The sequence below is a fragment of the Protopterus annectens genome, chromosome 4.part1 (assembly GCF_019279795.1).
Source record: "Protopterus annectens isolate FY-2018-M chromosome 4.part1, PAN1.0, whole genome shotgun sequence".
NCBI classification, from domain to species: Eukaryota; Metazoa; Chordata; order Ceratodontiformes; family Protopteridae; genus Protopterus; species Protopterus annectens.
This window is the reverse complement of record NC_056734.1, coordinates 460,130,987-460,152,664: the sequence shown is the minus strand read 5'-3', so window position 1 is coordinate 460,152,664 and position 21,678 is coordinate 460,130,987. Positions and strand designations below refer to the sequence as shown.

General features: G+C 39.0%; 1 protein-coding gene across 1 annotated transcript in view; it reads left to right on the top strand.

The window, feature by feature from the left end:
- Nucleotides 1-21,678, top strand: part of LOC122800919 (probable cation-transporting ATPase 13A4) — an 846,809-nt gene that overhangs the window by 542,442 nt on the left and 282,689 nt on the right. Inside the window, exon 19 of the mRNA XM_044070278.1 lies at nt 16,938-17,104. Within this exon, the coding sequence (XP_043926213.1) occupies nt 16,938-17,104 (167 nt within the window). The remainder of the gene's footprint in view (nt 1-16,937; nt 17,105-21,678) is intronic.

The following is a 21,678-nucleotide window of genomic DNA, read 5'->3' as shown; positions in this document are numbered from 1 at the left end:
TTGTATTTAAACATTGAAATACAAGGAATCTAAAGCTATGTGCAGGGTTGGCCTCATGTACATGCTTAGCCATGGCTACTGATAGGTCTTGCTTCTTAATCTTGTATACATGTTCATGGACTCTCTCCCTCAGCATTCTATTGGTTTTGCCTACATAGAAACAGCAACATTCCTTACAGTCAGCAAGGTAGACCACATTGTGAATAGAACAATCAGCACAGAAGTGCATCTCATACTTCCAGTGTCAGGGTGCATAAATATCGCCTCATTATCAGTGTCAGGGTGCACAAATATCGCCTCATTAACCATATATTGACATACATTGCAGTTTCTACAACTATACGTTCCTTTCCTCTGAGAGGTCAGTTGTGATTGTACCTTCTGATGACAATAATAGAGCATATGTTTCAGAGATTTACAATTTTAGTGGGCTATCACAAACCAACTGATGTATAAGGTCATCTGATAGCAGAATGTTGGATTTCTTTTTGGAACCTTGCTGCCTTGGAATTTATTTTGTAGTGCTTGGTGCTTAATTTCGAGTACGTTGCACCTTATTGTGAGTTTTGGTTGCTGTACCATCCGGTGGTTGTTCCAGGTCTGCCTGCTTGCTTTCTTTTGGTGGATTGTTTTTTTAGCATCTTCCTTGCTTCAGCAGTGATAGCAGAATGTGCTAATTCTTCCTGATAATATCCATAATTTGTGTGTTATCTGAAGTATATGTCAAAGTCAATCTATTAACATGTCTGTCCGTCAGTAGTGAGTGACATACCTCTCTGTGATTTTGAAAAGTAGGATCTATCCCTACCCTTTCTTTGCCTTTTTACCATAGTAGCATGTTTGTTACATAAATCTAATAAATACCCCCGTTCCTTAAGTTAGTAGTTGCATCCTTAAATGTGTTGTCTAACTGGTTGTCATCACTTGTTAGGTGAGAAGTACGTACAAATTGTGCTTTAGTGATGTTCTCAGATACATGATGGGGGTGCATGCTGGATCTATCTAACAAACTACTGGTCCAACACGTCTTCCTGTGCACTTTGGTCTTAATTGTACCTGCTTCATAATATAGATAAATGTCCAAGAAATCTATGCTTTCACTAGATTTCTGCATAGTGAACTTTAGTCAGTGGTATGCTCTATATATACCAAGAACTCATCAAGAGCTCCTTCGTTACCTTGCCAAATCAAAAAGATATCATCCACGAAACGCTTATAATAATATAAGTACGAAAAAAAATCTACTGTTGCTGTTCAAGATGTGAACCTCCTCCCATTGTGCCATGTCCATATTTACATAAGAATTGGCACACAATGTGTGCATGGCCACTCCCTGTTTTTTGCAAAAAGTACTCATCATTGAACACAAAAACATTATTTTCTAGTATACTCTCTATCATCATACATACTAAATTAACAGATCTAAGTGAGTAATCTGAATGTTTTAGCAAGTATTCTTTAACATATGCCACACCTATGTCATTAGGTATGACCGTAAATAGCGAATAAACATCTAAAGTAACTAGTGTGAAACATGAGGGAAGTGAGTGTCATTCTATGTGTTCAAACAGAGAGGTCAAAAAATTCTTAGAATCTTTCAAAATGACTTTTGATTTATCTATTACTGGCCTAAGATTTTTCTCTACATAGATGGACATAGGCTCCATGAGCCAACCTCTGGCTGATACTATTGGTCTTAGGGGAGGTTCTACCATAGATTTATGTATCTTGGGAATACCTTTGAATATAGGAATTACTGGGTGGGTTACTGTGAGATAATCTTACAAATCTTTAGTAATCAACAATTAAAACTGTCATATAAGTCATCAGACACAGTACTAGTTATTTTAAGTATTTTATGCATGTGAATTCTATCATATGTGTTCTGATCTTAAAGCATGTTTTGCAGCTTATCCACATAATAACTGCTGTCCAGGATGACCAGAGTTATATACAATCACACAGACACTCCTGGGGAAGGCGGGCACAGGTTGTCCAGCTCTGCCTCTTTTCTGCCCAGTCTAAAAGGTAGTACCAGCTGCCACCACCCACTATCAGCTACTCAAAGGCCCTTCTGAAAGGTTGTCCAGTTATTACTGTGCAATATTATTATCCAAATGGTAAGAGTGACTGAACAGTCAAGACTTATTAGAGTGACTAGGTACAGTATCGCTATATACATGAAATGTACTCTAGCTTAAATTATTTCTACACAAAACAGTCACAGTTGAAAGGTTTAAAATATTTAATAATAAATAATAAAAAACACAAGACAAGTATTCTTACTACACAGTAATAGTCAAGAGTTCAGAGGTCACAGAGAAACACTTAAAATAATACCGTAAAATCGTTCCATCATCACAGAAAAACACTTAGTCTGATCTTCCTAATTCCTAGCTATTTCTAAGAGAAAACACAGTTCTAAATTACTTACATCTAGAGCAAAACAGTGCTGGTGATGTTAGATGTTCTCAAGACAAATGCTCAGAGCTCTCTGTTTCTCTGTCTTTAAATTTATAACACAGAGCTGCTTCACATGACATCATGCTTCACACTTCTCTGGTATTCCCAGGGTAACAGAAACTACATTTACATTATTTATACCTGGTCAGAAACCAGAGCAATAAATGACATTTATACATGGAAAAATTCTAGCCATTAACTCTGGCCTCAAAACAATAGGCAGAATTCCTTCTTCCAGGCATATCTGCTCTGAATTTTCACATCAAAGACAGTCATGAAATGCTTGACTTAGCTTTCTTACAACAGAGTGCATTGTTGTTACATTTTTGCAGTTCAATATCCAATGCAGTCTTTTCACATTTAGGAGATCAAGCCTACGCTTACGTTAATATTTACAAATGACAGAATTATCTACAAAATTCTATCAGGCTAGGCTGGCAGCGTTCACCCCCCCCCCTCGGAGAACACAAGCTAGTTTTTCAAGTGACCCTTTGAGAAACATTGCTTGAGAGGGTTAGGTCTACCTGAGTATACCTTACTCCATTTCCTGTCTTGAGAGCCCATCTGCATTGGCATTGTGAAACCCACTGCAGTGCTGCACTGACATATCATATGCTTGCAACCCTAGGCTCAATCTTAGCAACTTGGCAATTTGCTGGCTGGCTCTGTGTAACCATGTTAGGGGGTTGTGATCTGTCAGTACAGTGAATTTTCTTTTATACAGATAAGGCTGAAGTTTCTGCAGTGCCCACACTATGGCTAGACATTCCTTTCCACAGCTGCATAGCATTCCTGCCTGGGTTGGAGCCTATGACTGAGATAAACCACTGGGTGCTCTTCTCCCTCTGAAGAAATCTGGTGAAGCACAGCCCCACCCCATGGTTCAAAGCATCTACCTGGACAACAAATTCTTTGCTGTAATCTGTTCTGGCTAACACAGGGGGTCCTCCCAAAGCTTCCTTAAGCTCCTGGAATGCCTGCTCACATGCTGGGGTCCACACTGCCACTAATCAAAATATTCACAATCAGCAAGTTTAGACAACACAGTTACAACTTTACCATGGAGTAAGGGGGTCAGGAACCGTACCCAGAGCCTTTGGTCAACATCATACTGTTTATATACCCTCTCAAACATATGAATGAAACTATCAAAATTATCCCCCTCTTTGAACTGCTAAAGAAACTTACTGACCTTTTGTGCTTCTGGGGTCCAGTTACTCCCTTCCCCATTACCTCCATGACTCTAGCGAAGAGTCAGCATCGCCTTCTCATGCTGCCTGTGCCTCTCCTTTTCCTCAGCTTCCAGGTGTAGCAGGTTATCATTCTCCTCAGCTTGTAGATGTCTCAGTCTCTCAGCTGCTTCTATTTCCAAATGCCTGGCCTCCAACTCAAGTCTCTTTAGCTCCAGATGTTTTTTTAAGTCCTCTGCAGAAAGGTTGAGCTGTCCATTATCTAAGTTTGGTGCGTCTCCACTGTCAGTCTGATCGTCCTCCTGGTTGCTGTTTTCTGATGCAGCTGTGACCAAAGCTGCAATCATGTCTGTCTTAGTCAGGTTTCCATGCACCAGTCCCCTAGCCTGGCACATCTCAGCCAACTAGCTCCTTGTCAGCTTTCCATACTCCTCTGCTGACATGCTGCCTGCTCTCCCTGGCTAACTAAGCTAACAAAAGAAATAAAACAATTGTGATCTGAACTCTGAGTATTCACTCAGTAGCTTATTTAGAGTACAAAACACCTTCAGTGATCACTGTACACAAGCTACAGGAATTCACTCTACCCACACCACTACAAGCCAATAAGTATTTGCCAGCCAATTAATATGTGGTCTGGAGATCCCACCACTGCCAAACAATTAATATGTGATTTCCGTGCCCTGGCCCAGCAATCAAGGAGCCTCAATATTTACCACTAACACCAGTGAGGAGTGTCCATATAGGGAAAGGATAATAAATATACACACAGTAATGTACAATTTCCCTTAAGAGCACACAGAGACCACAGTCAGTCTGGGGCTGGTTTCTCCTTTTCTCTCCAGGTCCCCAATCAGACTCCCCACTGGCACAGCTATAGGGTCCAGATCTCAGCCTAGTGGGCAAGCTAAAACCTCCAGCACCCTCTCTGTCTAACCAATGCTTCATGTCCCTGCCCAAGTAGCTGACACATACACACTTTCAGATAAGAGTTATATACAACCACACAGACACTCCCTGGGAAGGCTGGCACAGGTTCTCCAGCTGTGCATCTTTTCTGCCCAGTCTAAAAGGTAGTACCAGCTGCCACCACTCACTAATATCAGCTACTCAAAGGCCCTTCTGAAAGGTTCTCTAGTTATTACTGTGCAATGTTATTATCCAAATGGTAAGTGTGACTGAACAGTCAAGGCTTATTAGATTGACTTGGTACAGTATCACTATATGCATGCAATGTACTCTAGAGCTTAAATTATCTCTACACAAAACAGCCACAGTTGAAAGGTTTAAAATATTTAATAATAAATAATAAAAACACAAGACAATACTTCTTACTACACAGTCAAGAGTTCAGAGATCACAGAGAAATACTTAAAATAATACCGTAGAAAAGTTCCAACATCAACACAGAAAAACATCTTCCTAATTCCTAGCTATTTCTAAGAGAAAACACAGTTCTAAATAACTTACATCTAGAGCAAGACAGTGCTGGTGATGTTGGATGTTCTCAAGACAAATGCTCAGAGCTCTCTGATTCTTTTTCTTTAAATTTAAAACACAGAGCTGCTTCACATGACATCATTCTTCACACTTCTTTGGTGTTCCCAGGCTAACAGAAACTATATTTACATTCTTTACACCTGGTTAGAAACCAGAGCAATAAAGGACATTTATACATGCAAATTCAAGTCATTAACTCTAGCCTCAAAACAATAGGCAGAATTCTTTCATCCAGACATATTGGCTCCGAATTTTGACATCAAAGACAGTCATGAAATTCTTGACTTAGCTTTCTTACAGCAGAGTGCACTGTTGCTACATTTTTGCAGTTCAATATCCAATGTAGTCTTTTCACATTTAAGAGAACAAGCCTGTGGCTTAAATTAATATTTACAAATGTCAGAATTATCTACAAAATTCTGTCTGGCTAGGCTGGCAGCCTTCACCTATCTTCACAAGGATTATTATTTTATTCATCACGCATTGCAGTGCTTTGTGAAGACTGTTATAAGATTTACACTGTCATCTGGTGGTGTGCTTGTAAACATTTGTTTCCTTGAGCATAATCTGAGTAATTTCAACAGGAAAAATGAAGAGCTATTTTATTATTATTGCAGTGAGATTTCGATGTGTTTTTGCTCACTCATAGCAAGTATTTTAGTTTATGTTTAGATAAATTTTTGAAATACATAAGTTCAGTATTTAAGCATTTGAGTTGAAAAGTCATGTGACAAAATGATATCACATGACTATGGCTTTATGTAATTGATTGGTCCTTAATGTTTTTTAAAAATGATGTAGGAAGATTTTATCTGAAGAAGCGTTGTGGAAGCAACGTGAAAGCACTCATACTCCATTACATTTCGTTTGCTTTTATCCTGCTGTGTTTATCGCCTCCTTGGTTTTGCTTTTATTAATGAAATTATATATATTTATGTCTATGCTTGTGTGTATGTGTCTGTGTTATTATTTAACCCATATCTCAATGATCAAGAAAAAGTGAAGTATTTATACACAAAAAATTACTAGTAGTCTGACCCCATTAATAAAAAATGTTTATTCAATTATAACAAACATTAAACAAACCAAAAAAGGGCAAACACTCCCAAATGTAGCATATATGGGAACCTCTTTTGCCATTTAACAATCTTGCTGTAGCACTGCAAAGTTCTCCCCACAGCAAAAACATTGAAACATCAATCACCATTAAGAAGGGGTTAGTGTCCATCACTTTTTCCTACAGTATCTTAATTCAAGTCTGTTTCTTGTACTGAGCAGTCCACCTTCATGTCCGTACTGTCAGCGGTTCTTCAAGTACAACTCTGAAGCAGCCACCTGCTTGGTCGTTCATAGGAAGACATTGCTTTGTAGGGTGAATTCCATGTCACAGAGGGATAGAGACTGGAATATGACCCAACCAACCCAGGTCTGATTAGTAGTTCAGGTACCAGAGGAGCTGGTGAGGACGAGAAAGAAGTGATGAGGCAGAGCCCACTAACCCATCTCATGGTGGGGAGTTATTGCATACATAACCACGGGTGACACTCTATGCCCTGCCTGAGACTGGAGAATACATTTAAATACAGGACCTTTCAGGGTCACATTACTTATGGAACTGGTTGCCACCTTGTGCAACAACCCATTTTATTACATCTTTCATAAGGAGCACAGGCAGTAAACTGAAGCAGGTTACAGCAGCACTCCCAGTGTATTTAAACCCGCACACTGAGAGGACAGAATCAGACAACATACTGACTGGTTGCAGAAGCTGAGTGTTGGGGGGGGCAGTAGACAAAACAAAACTGAAAAATACCAAGGATTATATCAATACTAACCTTCTAGCAATATTTAACTTGATTTCCAGCTTAGATTTTTTATTGCTTTGACAGCTGTTGTTATTTTTAGTTGTTCTTTCACTAGATTTATACTGTCTTACTATTTTTTGTGTAGCACTTTTATTATTCATTATGTCAAAAGGACTTTGATTCATTTTAAATTGATGTGGGTAAACTGGACCAGATGTGCTCCAAAGTGCATCTCATTCTACTTTGTCATTAAAAACACACAAGTTAAATTTAAATAATGCAATTCTAGCCTTTCCGTCTCAAAAAGACTTAAGTTTGCAGTACTGTATGGGTGTGTGTGGGGGGGGGAAGTTTACTATTCCATGCATAATAGTCTGAGGAAGGAATGAAAGAAAAAAAAAAAGAGACAAAATTGTGACAAACACTTCTATGTATATTCCACATATAATAATAATATAAATCTGAGTAACAATTCACCCACAAAAGGGAACTGCAACAAATGCTGCAGTGGAGATTGGAAGAGCTCAGAATGAGTTGAAAGCCAAGAAAGTTCTTTTTTTTCAGACTGAGAAGTTTCTGTGAAATTTGCTTGAATAAGGTTGTATTCAGCAATAAGAAGGCCTTCATGAAAGGTATCGTGAAGAGTATACCTTGCTAATTTTATTCACATTTTTCTTTCAATAATGACAACAAAAGATTAATGAAAAGATTCCTAAAATGAAAATGCAAGTATATTTTTTCTTGATAAATCCATAGATGAATTAAAACCCCAACTCAGATATGCCCTTTGCCTCAGTGAGAAAAACAAAAATTGGAGATACAAAAATAATGGAGCCACTCGATGTTTTCAAGATCGTAATCAAGGACAAACATTGCCCTGCATTTGGTTGAGTTTAATGTGGATAAGATTTAAATTCATCATGTTGAATACATTGATGTGTTACTTTGTGATCTCTGCCACAGTAAATCACTGTCAGTGTGGCTGCTGTGTCACTTATTGGTGACAACTCTAAAACACACCAAACACTTTATTGCAAAGCTTTCGGATCTACACCCTTCATCAGTACAAATCAATTAAATGCATTCAGTATTTAAATAGGAGATGAAAATAAACCACATGCTTCAGCCAACCTATCACACCAATTAACAATCAAAGCTTAAAGGAACTTTTCTAGTAAATGTATTGTTTTCCAAAAATATTAAAAATTACATACTTATATTCTCTTCTAAACATTTATATACATAAATATATACAATTATATCCACTATTATGCATATAAAATACATACACATTTAAATACAAACACACATATATATATATGCAAATTCTTATTTACACACACACTCACCCTCACATACACACAGAAAGACATACATACACATATATATACACACATATATACATACACAAATATATACACATATACAGATATATATATATATATATACACACATTTATATATATATATATATATATATATATATATATATATATATATATATATATATACATATATATACATACACATACATACATACATATACATGCACATATACATATATATATATATATATATATATATATATATATATATATATATATATATATATATATACACATACATACACACATACATATGCATTCTCTCACTCTCATCTATCATATTAAAATCTGACTTATAGCTTCTCCCTTCGTCTTTTCATTAACACTGGTTTTAGACTAACCGCATTGTTCAAGCCAGGGCTCTTGTCCGCCTGTAATCTAATGATCCATTCATATTCTTTTAGTTCCAATAAATTGTTCATATCACCTTTCCTTAGATTCATTTGTACTATGTCTAGTGCCCTAAATTTAAATGTATGCTGTTCACCCTTATCCAAGATATGTTTACTTAAGGCATTTGTTATTATTTTCCTTCTTATTTCTGATTTATGCTCTATAATCCTTTCTTTCAACTTTCTAGTTGTCTTACCTACATAAAATGATATGCAGGATGTACAGGTAGCCAGATAAACCACTTTCACTACATTACAAGATGTCAAAACTTTAGAAACATAAACTTCTTTAGTTGTAGGGTGTTTAAAAATATTATCACCCTCATACAGGTCATTGCAGCAGGAACAATTATAACATTTTCTTGTTCCTACTGCTTGCTCAACTGCTTCAGATTTTATTCTAAAATCCTTATAACAAAGCTTTTGTTTTAATGTTTCTGAATTTTTGTAGGCATAGCTTGGTTTATCCTCCGCAATGGCCCTTATTTCTGGCATAGCCAATAGTATAGGCCAATTTTTCTCTATTATTTTATGTACATTGTTTGTATTTAAATTATACATAGTGAGGTACATAACCAATTTGTCATCCTTACATACATCTCTTCGATTCTTCTCCAGACAAGTGACAAGTGGAGTACCTCAGGGTTCAGTCCTGGGACCGCTCTTGTTTGGCATCTACTTCTTTGAAGTACAGGCCAGCACTAAGGGACTCTGGCTAAGAAAGTTTGCAGATGACTGCAAACTGGGAGCCTTTATTGAATCTCCAAATGATGTGGATGTTCTACAAAAGGGCCTTACAGAAATAGATGCTTGGTGTCAATGCCAAGAAATGTATAAGTTACTTCCCTTTTGGGGAAAAACATGTACCCATGAATTACCACATAAGTGGTAGTACACTAAACATCTGAAAGTGTGTTAAGGGACTTAGGGGACTGCAGGTGGACAGTGGTCCTCACCTTCGAGAACTAACCACATAGCCACAACAGTCAGGGAAATCCTTTCTATGTGGCACACGCGTCATCACTACCAAGGGCTTTTTCAGATCCAGAAAAAAGAGGAGGTCATTGTCCCACTGTACTCATCCTCATTAGACTCCATTATAGAGTACAACACCCCCGCTTGGTTTTGTGCACCTCACAAGACATCTTCTCAACAACTGGAAAGGTACATGAAAATATCTCACTAAAAGAATCACCAGGCCTAAAAGCCAGATGTCATATGCTGAACGCGTCTAAAAAGGTCCAGCTTATACTCTGCCCACATTTTGCCTCACTCAGAGGCATGTATCTCTGCTTAACATACAAGGCCATGTCAAAACCCAGTGCTGTCGGACATGCTACACTTAAAAAGAAATCCAAATCCCTCAGAGCCCATGCTCCCTCCAGGGATCTAAACCTGGTCATTACAATGAACCAAACATGCTGGAGGGATAGGTGTCCTGACCCATAGACTCCCCATACTCTGGAATAGACTGCTCATACATGTGTCAAGTTGAGTGCGTCTTTGGCCCTCTTCAAAAGGAACCTTAACTATTTGATGGGAGATAGGGAAATTCACCCACTTGGATCATGTAAGTCACCTACACTGCTGAACAGGGGACCAGGGGAAGTAAATATTCTGGGAAGAAATAGCCCAGGGAGGGAATTGTTATGGCTAGGCTTGTAAGCAGGCCCTAGGTCCAGCCAGCCTAGTACCAACCTATACAAACCCAAGTCATCCAGGATAGGAACACAACCAAACACAGCAGAATTAAGCCTAACTCAAATTCCTTTCCACTGCTACACTAAGCTTGTAGGTGTGTGTGTGTGTGTGTGTGTGTGTGTGTGTGTGTGTGTGTGTGTATGTGTGTGTGTGTGGCACAAATGCACATTCAGATTGTGGGTTAGTGTGGCAGATTAAACTTCTACACACTTTAAGACTAATCAACAAAGCTTACAGCAGTGAGTCACATGAGGTAATGGTAGCCACCAGGGAAAACTCTTGAATATCAAATCGTGCCTTAATGTGGCAAAAAAGAAAGAGGGAGCAGGAACCACTAGCGAGAGACACCTGGGATACATGTAAATGGCATGTTATTAAAGACACTATGGGATTCCAAAACTCGCCGTGCTCTTGCACTAAGGATATGGCTAGTCCCGAAAGACACCACTGTAAGCTGAGATCTCACCTGTAAAAATGTTGAAAGAATTTAAAAACACCTTGAATCCTGAACCCTGAATCCTAAACCCCGCCACAAGAAACCTTTTAGCATTAACCCGTTGCTGCACTGAGAAGTTAGTCAAGGTTGTGTTTTAACATGCAATGAAGATCCCAACCACATTATCAATGCCCTAGTGTGACATAGGGAAAAGGGGAGGGACAGGGAACATTTGGCATACCCTCTCAGTCTCATAGCATAAGAAATCAAGACACAAGACAAAAATTGTGGGATAATATTGAGAATGGATGTTATTCACTCATCCTGCATAAAACCAGAGAAAGTCATTAGTATAACAGATTTTTTACTAAACTTGGATTTAATTGAAGGATATATGAAGTGTAGAAACCAATAATGCTTGACATTGTATGACTGACTGTAAACATTCGCGACTTATGAAGACAGGACAAAGGGAGATATCAGGGATGTTGTCACAACACACAGAGAGCAGGTAATTGTGTGTGTGTGTGTGTGTGTGTGTTAATTGTGTGTGTGTGTGTGTGTGTGTGTGTGTGTGTGTGTGTGTGTGTGGTGTGTGTGGGACCAAAATTAAGGGTTCCTGTACAATGCACCAAAATGTGTCCAACACTAGTGTTAACTACTACTGGAAAGTGCTGGTCTGAACTGCAAAGTAGTTAAGAATAATTCAAAGACATGTAACCAGCCAATGAAGTCTTTCCTCATTGCAGCTAATTATGTTCTGAAACTTCTGCAAAATATTGTATCAACGTCCGAAACAGGGCCTTTTTACTTCAGCCATTAATGTGATTAGGTGGGGTTCTTTATGAATCTCAAGAAATGATTATATAAAATGTATATAGTCAATTTTTAGATTGTTTCTAATGAATATATTTAAAGAATGGAACATCTTTGAGAGTTTCGTTAGGAGCCAGGTGTGTGGATTGCTAATAATAATTATTGAAATATTTGTTTATTAAAGATATATCTTTATCAAATTGTGAATAATTTAAATTTAGAACTGAATGTTTAGAGCAAATTAATTTTTAATATTTTTGGAAAAACAATACATTTACTAGAAAAGTTCCTTTAAGCTTTGATTGTTAATTAGTGTGATAGGTTGGCTGAAGCATGTGGTTTATTTTCATCTCCTATTTAAATACTGAATGCATTTAATTGATTTGTACTGATGAAGGGTGTAGATCCGAAAGCTTTGCAATAAAGTGTTTGGTGTGTTTTAGAGTTGTCCTTGGATATTTTGAGCAGTGACACCATTGTTTTTAGTCACTTATTGGTGAGCCAGCAGTGATTCCATTTCTGTCAGCTCTTCACATTTGTTCACATTTGTGTGACCACATGGTTAGTATACATAGGCAAAGGGGTATGGGTACAGTGCAAAAAGGGGACTTAAACCACCACAGAAACTTAGATTTTATGAATGTCATTGACTTTAAGCTTTGATGGATATATTTTGTCCAACTGAAGCTTCAGAGAATTTACACTTAAAGAAATGCAGCAGTAGTGTGTACAAGATGGGAATTGACCATATTGGAATTAGCTCATCCAGTTACTGAATTAAGCACATATAATAAGTGACTGAAGTTTTTCAATTGGCCATATTTAAAATGTATGAAGAGTTCAGAAAAAAATACTGCAGACATCAGTATAGCATGACTGCAAAGACAGCTTCCAGAATGTCATCTGCTAAAACATACCATGCTCTCAGGTTTGCATTATCTTAAAACATTTCTGTATTTTATATTTGCAATCAGATATGTTTTTATGATTTATGCTCTCATCTATGATTGTACAGTTACAAGTTAGTATAGCAGTGGAGTGGAACCTGAGTTACTCAATTCTGCTGTGGTGCACTGTTGGCTTCTCTGACATGTAAAGACCAAACCATCCAAAATTCAAAGTAATATTTAGTCTTTAACATTGTTTGGTGTGTTTATTAGTGGCTATGATTACCTTCACACCTTAGGACTTGCTTTACACATAAGCAGTTATGACAGTATATGGGAACAATTTATAAATAGCAAAAATGCAACAACACTGAGAGGCAAAAGCCAGCATAACTTTACCTGCAGAGAAGGTCAAAGAGAAAAGAATAAAATGGTTCAGGCACATATGGAGAAAATCAGACAACCTGGTAAAGATAACTTGGGTCAGACAACAAGAAGGTAAGAGGGAACAAGGGCAACTAGCAAAGAGACTGACTGTGTGAGAGAAGACCTGCGATAGGCATGATTTCAAAGATGGTAGAAGAATGACATTGAATGGAGAGAGCGATAGTAACAGCTGACCTGTCACCCGGACCCCATGTAGAAAATGGAAAAAAAGGGGTACGATGATGATGCTGGTGATGATGATTAATAGATTAGGATAGCTTCTATTCTGAGCCAACAGAGCTTTTGTTCCACTAACCACCCCATTTTAAAATTAGAAGTTTTGGATCTTAACCACCAAAAATAGGTGAATCATGATATTTCTAAGCACAAGCATAAAAAGAAGAAATTGGGGCAAAATCATAAAGGTTACAGCAAGGTGTACACATTGTACCCACCTCAGAGTAAACGTTCGGTATTTGAGACAGCACTATCACAGTGCTTTTGCACAAAGATGTGTAGCACTGTTGTGGGCTGTCTCCACAGCCATGCTTGATGCTAATGAGGCATTCTTTGGGAGAGGCTAATTCTAATAAGTCATGTGCTCTCCCCAGAATCTGCCTAATGTAAGACATTAACACAGCCAAGTGATTCAGAATCAATCAGCTGCATAGGTTAGCACAGTTGCTTCTGGCCATGTTTATCCATCATGGCAGAGGTAAGTGCTGGGGAGTTTAATGCTCAGGTAATGTTAGGGAATTTTTGTGTATGAGTGTATGAATGGGGCTGTATGTGAGTATGTGTCTGCCTGGGAGGTAGCACTAGGGGATTTAGTTAGTTAGCCAAGGCGTTCAATACCATCCCCCACTCTGCAATCATAGATAAACTTATTAATATGGGCATTAAAACCCTATATCACTCGATGGGTTGCCAACTGGCTTACTGACAGAACTCACACTGTAAAAGTAGCCGACTCAAAATCCAGCTCCAGACAAGTGACAAGTGGAGTACCTCAGGGTTCAGTCCTGGGACCGCTCTTGTTTGGCATCTACTTCTTTGAAGTACAGGCCAGCACTAAGGGACTCTGGCTAAGAAAGTTTGCAGATGACTGCAAACTGGGAGCCTTTATTGAATCTCCAAATGATGTGGATGTTCTACAAAAGGGCCTTACAGAAATAGATGCTTGGTGTCAATGCCAAGAAATGTATAGTTATCTCCTTTGGGAAAAAACATGTACCCATGAATTACCACATAAGTGGCAGTACACTAAACACTGAAAGTGTGTTAAGGGACTTAGGGACACAGGTGGACAGTGGTCTCACCTTCGATAACCACATAGCCACAACAGTCAGGAAATCCTTCTATGTGGCACACGTCATCACTAAGGGCTTTTCATCCAGAAAAAAGGAGGTCATTGTCCCACTGTACTCATCCCTCATTAGACCCATTATAGAGTACAACACCCCGTTTGGTTTGTACCTCACAAGACATCTTCAACAACTGGAAAGGCCACGAAAATATCTCACTAAAAGAATCACAGGCCTAAAGCAGATGTCATATGCTGAACGTCTAAAAAGGTCCAGCTATACTCTGTCACATTTTGCCTACTCAGAGGCGATCTCTGCTTAACATACAAGGCCATGTCAAACCCAGTGCTGTTGGACATGCTACACTTAAAGAAATCCAAATCCCTCAGAGCCACATGCTCCAGGGATCTAAACCTGGCCATTACAATGAACCAAACATGCTGGAGGGATAGGTTCCTGACCCATAGACTCCCCATACTCTGGAATAGACTGCTCATACATGTCAAGCTGAGTGCGTCTTTGGCCCTCTTCAAAAGGAACCTTAACTATTTGATGGGAGATAGGAAATTCACCACTTGGATCATGTCAGTCACTCTGCTAGACAGGGGACCAGGGAAGTAAATATTCTGGGAAGAAATAGCCAGGGAATTGTTATGGCTAGGCTTGTATAGGCCCTAGGTCCAATAGCCTAGTACCAACCTAAGAACCCAAGTGTCAGAGTAGCCAATAGTCCAACACAGCAGAATTAAATAACTCAAATTCCTTTCCACTGCTACACTAAGCTTGTAGGTGTGTGTGTGTGTGTGTGTGTGTGTGTGTGTGTGTGTGTGTGTGTGTATGGAATAAATGTGCACATTTGTGTGATTGTGGGTTGGTGTGGCAGACAAACTTCTACACACTTTAAGACTAATCAACAAAGCTTACAACAGTGAGTCATGAGGTAATGGTAGCCACCAGGGAAAACTCTTGAATATCGTGCCTTAATGGCAAAAAAAAGAGGAGTAGGAACCACGAGACACCTGGGATGATGTAAATGGCATGTATTAAAGACACTAAAAGGATTCCAACCCCGTACTCTTGCACTAAGGATATTAGTCCTGAGAGACACCACTGTAAGCTGAGATCTACTGTAAAATGTTGAAAGAATTTAAAAAACACCTTGAATCCTGAACCCTTGCCACAAGAAACCTTAGCATTAACCTGCTGCACTGAGAAGTTAGTCAAGGTTGTGTTTTAACATGCAATGAAGATCCCATGTATTATCCAATGCCTAGTGTGACATAAAAGGGGGAGGGACAGGGAACATTTGGCATACCTCTCAGCCTCATAGCATAAGAAATCAAGACAAGACAAAAATAATTGTAGGATAATATTGAGAATGGATGTTATTCACTCATCCTACAAACAGAGAAAGTCATTAGTATAACAGCTTTTTTTACTAAACTTGATTTACTGAAGGATATATGAAGTGTGAAACCATAATGCTTGACATTAATGACTGACTGTAAACATTCATGACTTATGAAGACAGGACAAAGGAGATATCAGGGATGTTGTCACAACACACAGAGAGCAGGTAATTTTGTGTGTGTGTGTGTGTGTGTGTGTGTGTGTGTGTGTGTGTGTGTGTGTGTGTGTGTGTGTGTTTGTGTTAATTGTGTGTGGGAGAGAAAATTAAGGGTTCCTGTACAAATAAAATGTGTCCAGCACTAGTGTTAACTACTACTGGAAAGTGCTGGTCTGAACTCAAAGTAGTTAAGAATAATTCAAAGACATGTAAATTAGCCAATGAAGTCTTTCCTCATTGCAGCTAATATGTTTCTGAACTGCAAAATATTGTATCATGGAAACAGGGCCTTTTTACTTCAGCCATTAATGTGATTGGTGGGGTTCTTTATGAATTCCCAAGACTGACTTTTTTGTATCAGTCATCTAATTCTTTCTAAGAAAATAAAGAGGAACATCTTTAGAAGTTAAAAGTGGCCAGTGCTGGCATTGCTTAATGTTTTGAACAGTCTTTAAAAGATATATCTTCAGCAGCCATAAAATTTAAAATCAGAAAGAACTGAACACCAAGCTTAAATTAATCTATGTAATATAATCATATGGGTTTTAAAAATAAATAAATAAATAAAATCTATATTAGTGTATAACAGTCTTTCACAAAACTGAGCTTTCATGTAACACACACAGTGAATTCAAAAAGACATAAAATCCCCACATTTATGTAAACATGCTGACTTGTTAATGTTTCTGTTATCAGCATCGGTTTGCTCATGTTCTTCTGCTTTAGTGTTATAATAAATAACAAATGCAAGAACCAGAAATCCATGTTCGTCTACCGGCCGCTCTACCTATGAATACATTTCATAATGTGCTTAAATGTAGCATACATCTGAATGAATAAAACTGACGACAGAACCACAGAATACATAATTTATTATGTTTTCTTGAAGTGAATGCCAACATAACCACAATCAAATGCTCTTCTTATCCATAAAAAAGCATTAAGACATTCAGAAAAGTTTTCTGATCATTTTTATGTATGAATGTTATTAGTGTTTTGCATATTAAGATGTTTGTTTTCACTATGGAGCATTTCAATTAGCCAGAAACATGACTGTATTCCACAGGTGACAATCTTCTGACAGCAGTAACTGTAGCAAGGAATTCGGGAATGATTCATGAAGCTAGTAAGGTGGTTCTAGTGGAAGCAGAAGGTCTGCATGAGAACATACCTGCCTCTATCAGCTGGACGTTGCTTGAGAAGAACACACAGAATGGATGTTTGAACCATAATGTAAGTTTAATGCATTATATGATAAACTTAGACAAGAGCCTGTATACTAGAATGAAAACCAAGTAGGGTTGTAACATCTTCACAAGTGTACCCAACTGTCTGTGATATAAATGTGTGGAAAAAAGCATGTCTCATTAAGTCTAACTGCTTACTGTGTACTGCTAACTGTTGGATAGTATCATTATTTGGTTCAAAACAAGTAATAGGTTATGAGATTACTAGAATCAGCATTAAGTAGATGGAACTAAATCTTTCAAATGACCAGTGCATAATTTTACATTTGCATTACAACTCCAGTGCATTTTGTAACTATTGTACCAGAATTTGCAGATTAAATGTATTGCAATGTTCAGTACTATACATGGGATGCATCAGTATTTGTTTTCCTTCTGCCCCTGGTAATCATTGTTAAGAAGAACTGAATGGAGAAAGAGATTGCAACCCATGTATCTGGGACAAATGGCAAGTTCTGATATTTGTATTAGGTGAAGTGTCTATGGATTCCTGCATCTGTAATGTTATATGCAAGGAGTTACAAACAGCCACAGATGTTGCAGCTGTACTCTGATATTTGTATGTTATTGTAAAATACTTTATTCTCAGAGAAATGGCATGGGTAGAAAATGAAAATTTGTTTGGCAAAAAAGGCCTAGTTCCCCCTTCCATAGACATATATCAGGGAATATATATCACTTTAGTCAACCGTCACTTCAACGAATGACATTTCATCGGAAATTCCTTTCATTGAATTCCCCTCATGTGGGGGGGCTGCTCCCCCACACCCCCTGCTAATTATATATACCACCTCTGAGATTGCACTACAGTGAAGAAAGGGCAAATTTCTCAATCCTCACTGTTCCACGAACTCAGTATGAACAGTTCGACAAATGGCATATTTGATAATTGCACTGAAAATGCCACTCAGTGAATTGATTTTTCCCTGAACTGATAGAACCTCCCATATAACCTACTCTAATCTGCTACAAACATAGGCTAGATTATATCTGGTCAGTAGGGTGCAAGAGATCTTCCTCTGTATTGGAGTTTGAATGTAAATCCTATACTCACTCAGAAACTTGTTTTACAATTATATAAACAGTAATCATTTTTAGTATTCAGCTTAGTTTGAAATCTAAACTATTTACCATTAATTTTTGAATGTAATGTAGACCAAATGTTGGATGGGCCATGTGTAAGTTCACTTTATCACATATCTTTTTACTAAGAATTCTTTCAGGCTTCTAGTTGTTATCTATATCATATGATACAAAACATTCAAGAATATCAATTTATACTTCTGAAATTAATTTGAATACTTCCAGACAAGTATGCATGTTTTTTTGCTTTCTGATGTAAATATACATTATTTTATTCAATAGAGTAACAACAAGATATTGATCCAGCGAGTCCCTGACCATATTGTCTGTCCTAGACATACTCTATTGCAGAATACATTAAATTATACAGAAATGTAATATCCTTGTTACCTACTAATTGTTATTTTATCTATTAAAAGGAAAAACATTTGACAAAGTACTTAGGTTCATAGGTTCATAGGTTCATACTAGGCTATCTGCCCAAGGGCATTTATAAGCCTAGCCCATAGTTATGTGGCGTTCGCCACCCCTTTAGTTTGAATAAAAACTATGCCTATCATTTTTCTGTGCCTCTGTCAAGCAGTGACACTGAAGTAATCCCTGGGGTATATCTGCGATCTCCCATCCATTGGTCAAGATTCCTCTTGAACAAGGCCAGCGAGGTGCTCTGCCTCACATGTACCGGGATTTTGTTCCACAGCATAGGGAGTCTCTGGGTGATGAATCTGTCCCTCCAGCACGTTCTATTTATAACCGTGTCAAGGTTTAAGTCTCCCGCCCTTGTGGTTCTGAGGGATCTAGATTTTTGAGGTGAAGCATATTCATCAAATCTGGGTTTGACATGGCCTTATATGTCAGGCACAGGTCACCTCTGAGCAAGCGGTATGAGACTGAATAAAGCTGGAGTTCTTTCAGTCGGGCAGCATAAGACATATTTTTGAGACCCTTTATCCTTTTGGTGAGGAACTTTTGGGGCCTTTCAAGCTGCATCAGGTGTCTGGTCAGATACATTCGAGCAGGGCATTGTACTCAATCATAGGTCTAATGAGTGATGAGTACAGGGGACGATGACCTCCCTTGATCTAGATGTGAATCCCTTCATGATCAGGTGGGCGATATAGAAGGTTTTCCTAACTACTTTAGCAACATGAGTGTCGAAAGACTACTGTCAACTTGGGTCCCCAGATCCCTGATGACTTTTTCTGTGCTCAGTGGATTGTCACCTATATGGTAGCTAGGGTAACCTTGTTTTCGAAGGTATGACTATGCATTTTTGGCGTTTAACTTCAGGCCATGGCTCTGGCACCAGTTATCCGTTTCTGTGAGGCCCTTCTGGAGGATATCTGTGTCAGATGTGTTTTCGACTATGGCGCCCAGTTTGCAGTCATCTGCAAACTTTGTCAGCCATAACCCTCCTGTGTTTGCTTGTACTTCAGAAAAGTAGATGCCAAGAGTGGGACTGAGCCCTGTGGGACACCACTTGTGACAGGCTTTGAGTCTGACATGGCGCCAGCAACTCTGACCCTGTGGGTTCTGTCGCTTAGCCAGTTTGCAACCCATCTTGTGATGTATGGGTTTACATTCAAGCTGATGAGTTTTTCGATGATACCTGAGTGGGGTATTGTGTCGAAGGCCTTTGCCAGGTCGAGGTAGGCTGTATGGACTGCCTTTCCTCATCAATGGCCTTGGTGACTGTCTTGAAAAGTCAACCAAGTTTAAGAGGCAGGATCTGCCTTTGACAAAGCCAAACTGGGTTGGATCCAAAGTCTGCAAGTTCCCTATGTCTTTATTTATGAGTTCCATTATGATCTTCTCCATGGCTTTGCAGATAAGGCTTGTCAAGCTAATGGGGCGGTAATTTCCAGGGTCTGTGGAGGCACCGCCTTATGAAGTGGGACCACAGTCGCGCCACTCCTTGGCAATATCCTGAGGTGAGGCTAAGATTAAACAGCTGTCCTAACTGTGGGTTTAATTCCTCGTTGAGTTCATGAAGCACACAGCGGCGACACCATCCAGTCCCATGGATGCTGTGTTTTTTGCCTTAGTGAGGGCAGTTCTCACCTGGGCGTTGGAGATGTTTGGGGGGCTACAATCCTCTGGAATAGATATCTCTCCTTTTGGGTGGGGGGAGAAGTTTGCACTGAACCTGTCAGCCAGTATGTTAGCAATGTGTGTAGGTTCAGTAATTTTCACATCATTTTGAACTAATTCTGAGCATATCTGGGAGTTTCCTCCTAGGTTTCTAACATAGCTAAAGAAGGCCTTATGATTGTCTTTAGAGTCCTTGGCGATTTTTCTCTCAAAATTTGCCTTTGATGATTTTATGAGAGCTCTTAGTTTTTTACTTATAATGATCAAAGGTGTCTTACCTTTCAAGGATTTTGCTCTATCTTGTAGTAGCTTCCTCCTTTTGTTGTAGAGCTTGTTTATGGCTGGGGTCCACCAGACTGCTTGCCTTTGGTACAGAGAGTCTTAGTTTTGTTTGGGATTGCCTGATCCATGCAGTCCTGTAGGTGCTGGTAGAAGGCATTTGTAAGTGATTCAGCGGTTTGAGTAATGTTTACCACTGGCTCAGGGGCCTTAAAGGAGACCACACTAGTTTTAGAAGTGTGAAATCGGCTTTTGAGAAGTTTTTCACTGTGGTCTTTTTGTTTCAGGGTGGGTGGGATGAGGACCTCCAGCGAGATTAGTTTATGATCTGATCTCACCAGTGAGGGTATACTTCGGTGTTGAACATTTTGATCCCATGTTCGTGATGATGAGATCAAGTATGTTTTCACCTCTTGTGGGGATGGTGACTAGTTGTTCCATGGCATTTGAGTTTATGAACTCCAGGAATCTTTGGGTTAGAGTGTTCGGGGAGTAGTGTTCCCAGTCTATATTAGGGTAGTTGAAGTCACCTAGTATGATGGTGTTTGGAGATACATTTATCTCCAATGTTTTCAGGAAGGCCATGTGAGGTTCCTGAGTTTGAGAGGGTGGCCTGTAACATGCTACAAATTGCAGAGCAGTCTTGCCTATGGTTAATTGCACCTGGATGGTCTCCGATGCATCGGCGTTGCCACCAACCTGAGGTGTGGGTGTCCTTTATGAATATGGACACCCCCCTTTGGGGCGGGCATGATATGAGGTGAAACCTGTTAGTGCTGGGGTGCTCTCAGGAGCCTTGAACCAGGTTTCTGTCACAGCACAGACATCGATGTTCTCCATATTGAGAAGGGCCTCAGTGCGTGCATCTTGAGATTGAGACTTCTGGCATTGAGCAGCATCACCCTTAGTTTTTTCCTTTTTGGTGTTCTAGGGTGGTAGGTTTAGAATTTGAGCCTTGCCTAAAAAGGCACTATGGGGTGGCAAGAGCCTTGCCAATATCCGGAAGCCAGGGGTGATAGGTGCAAGCCGTCCCTTGAAGCAGCGTGGCTTGTCCAGCATGTCATCCCAGGCAGACAGACATTGGATCCCCTTTGAATGACACCAGAA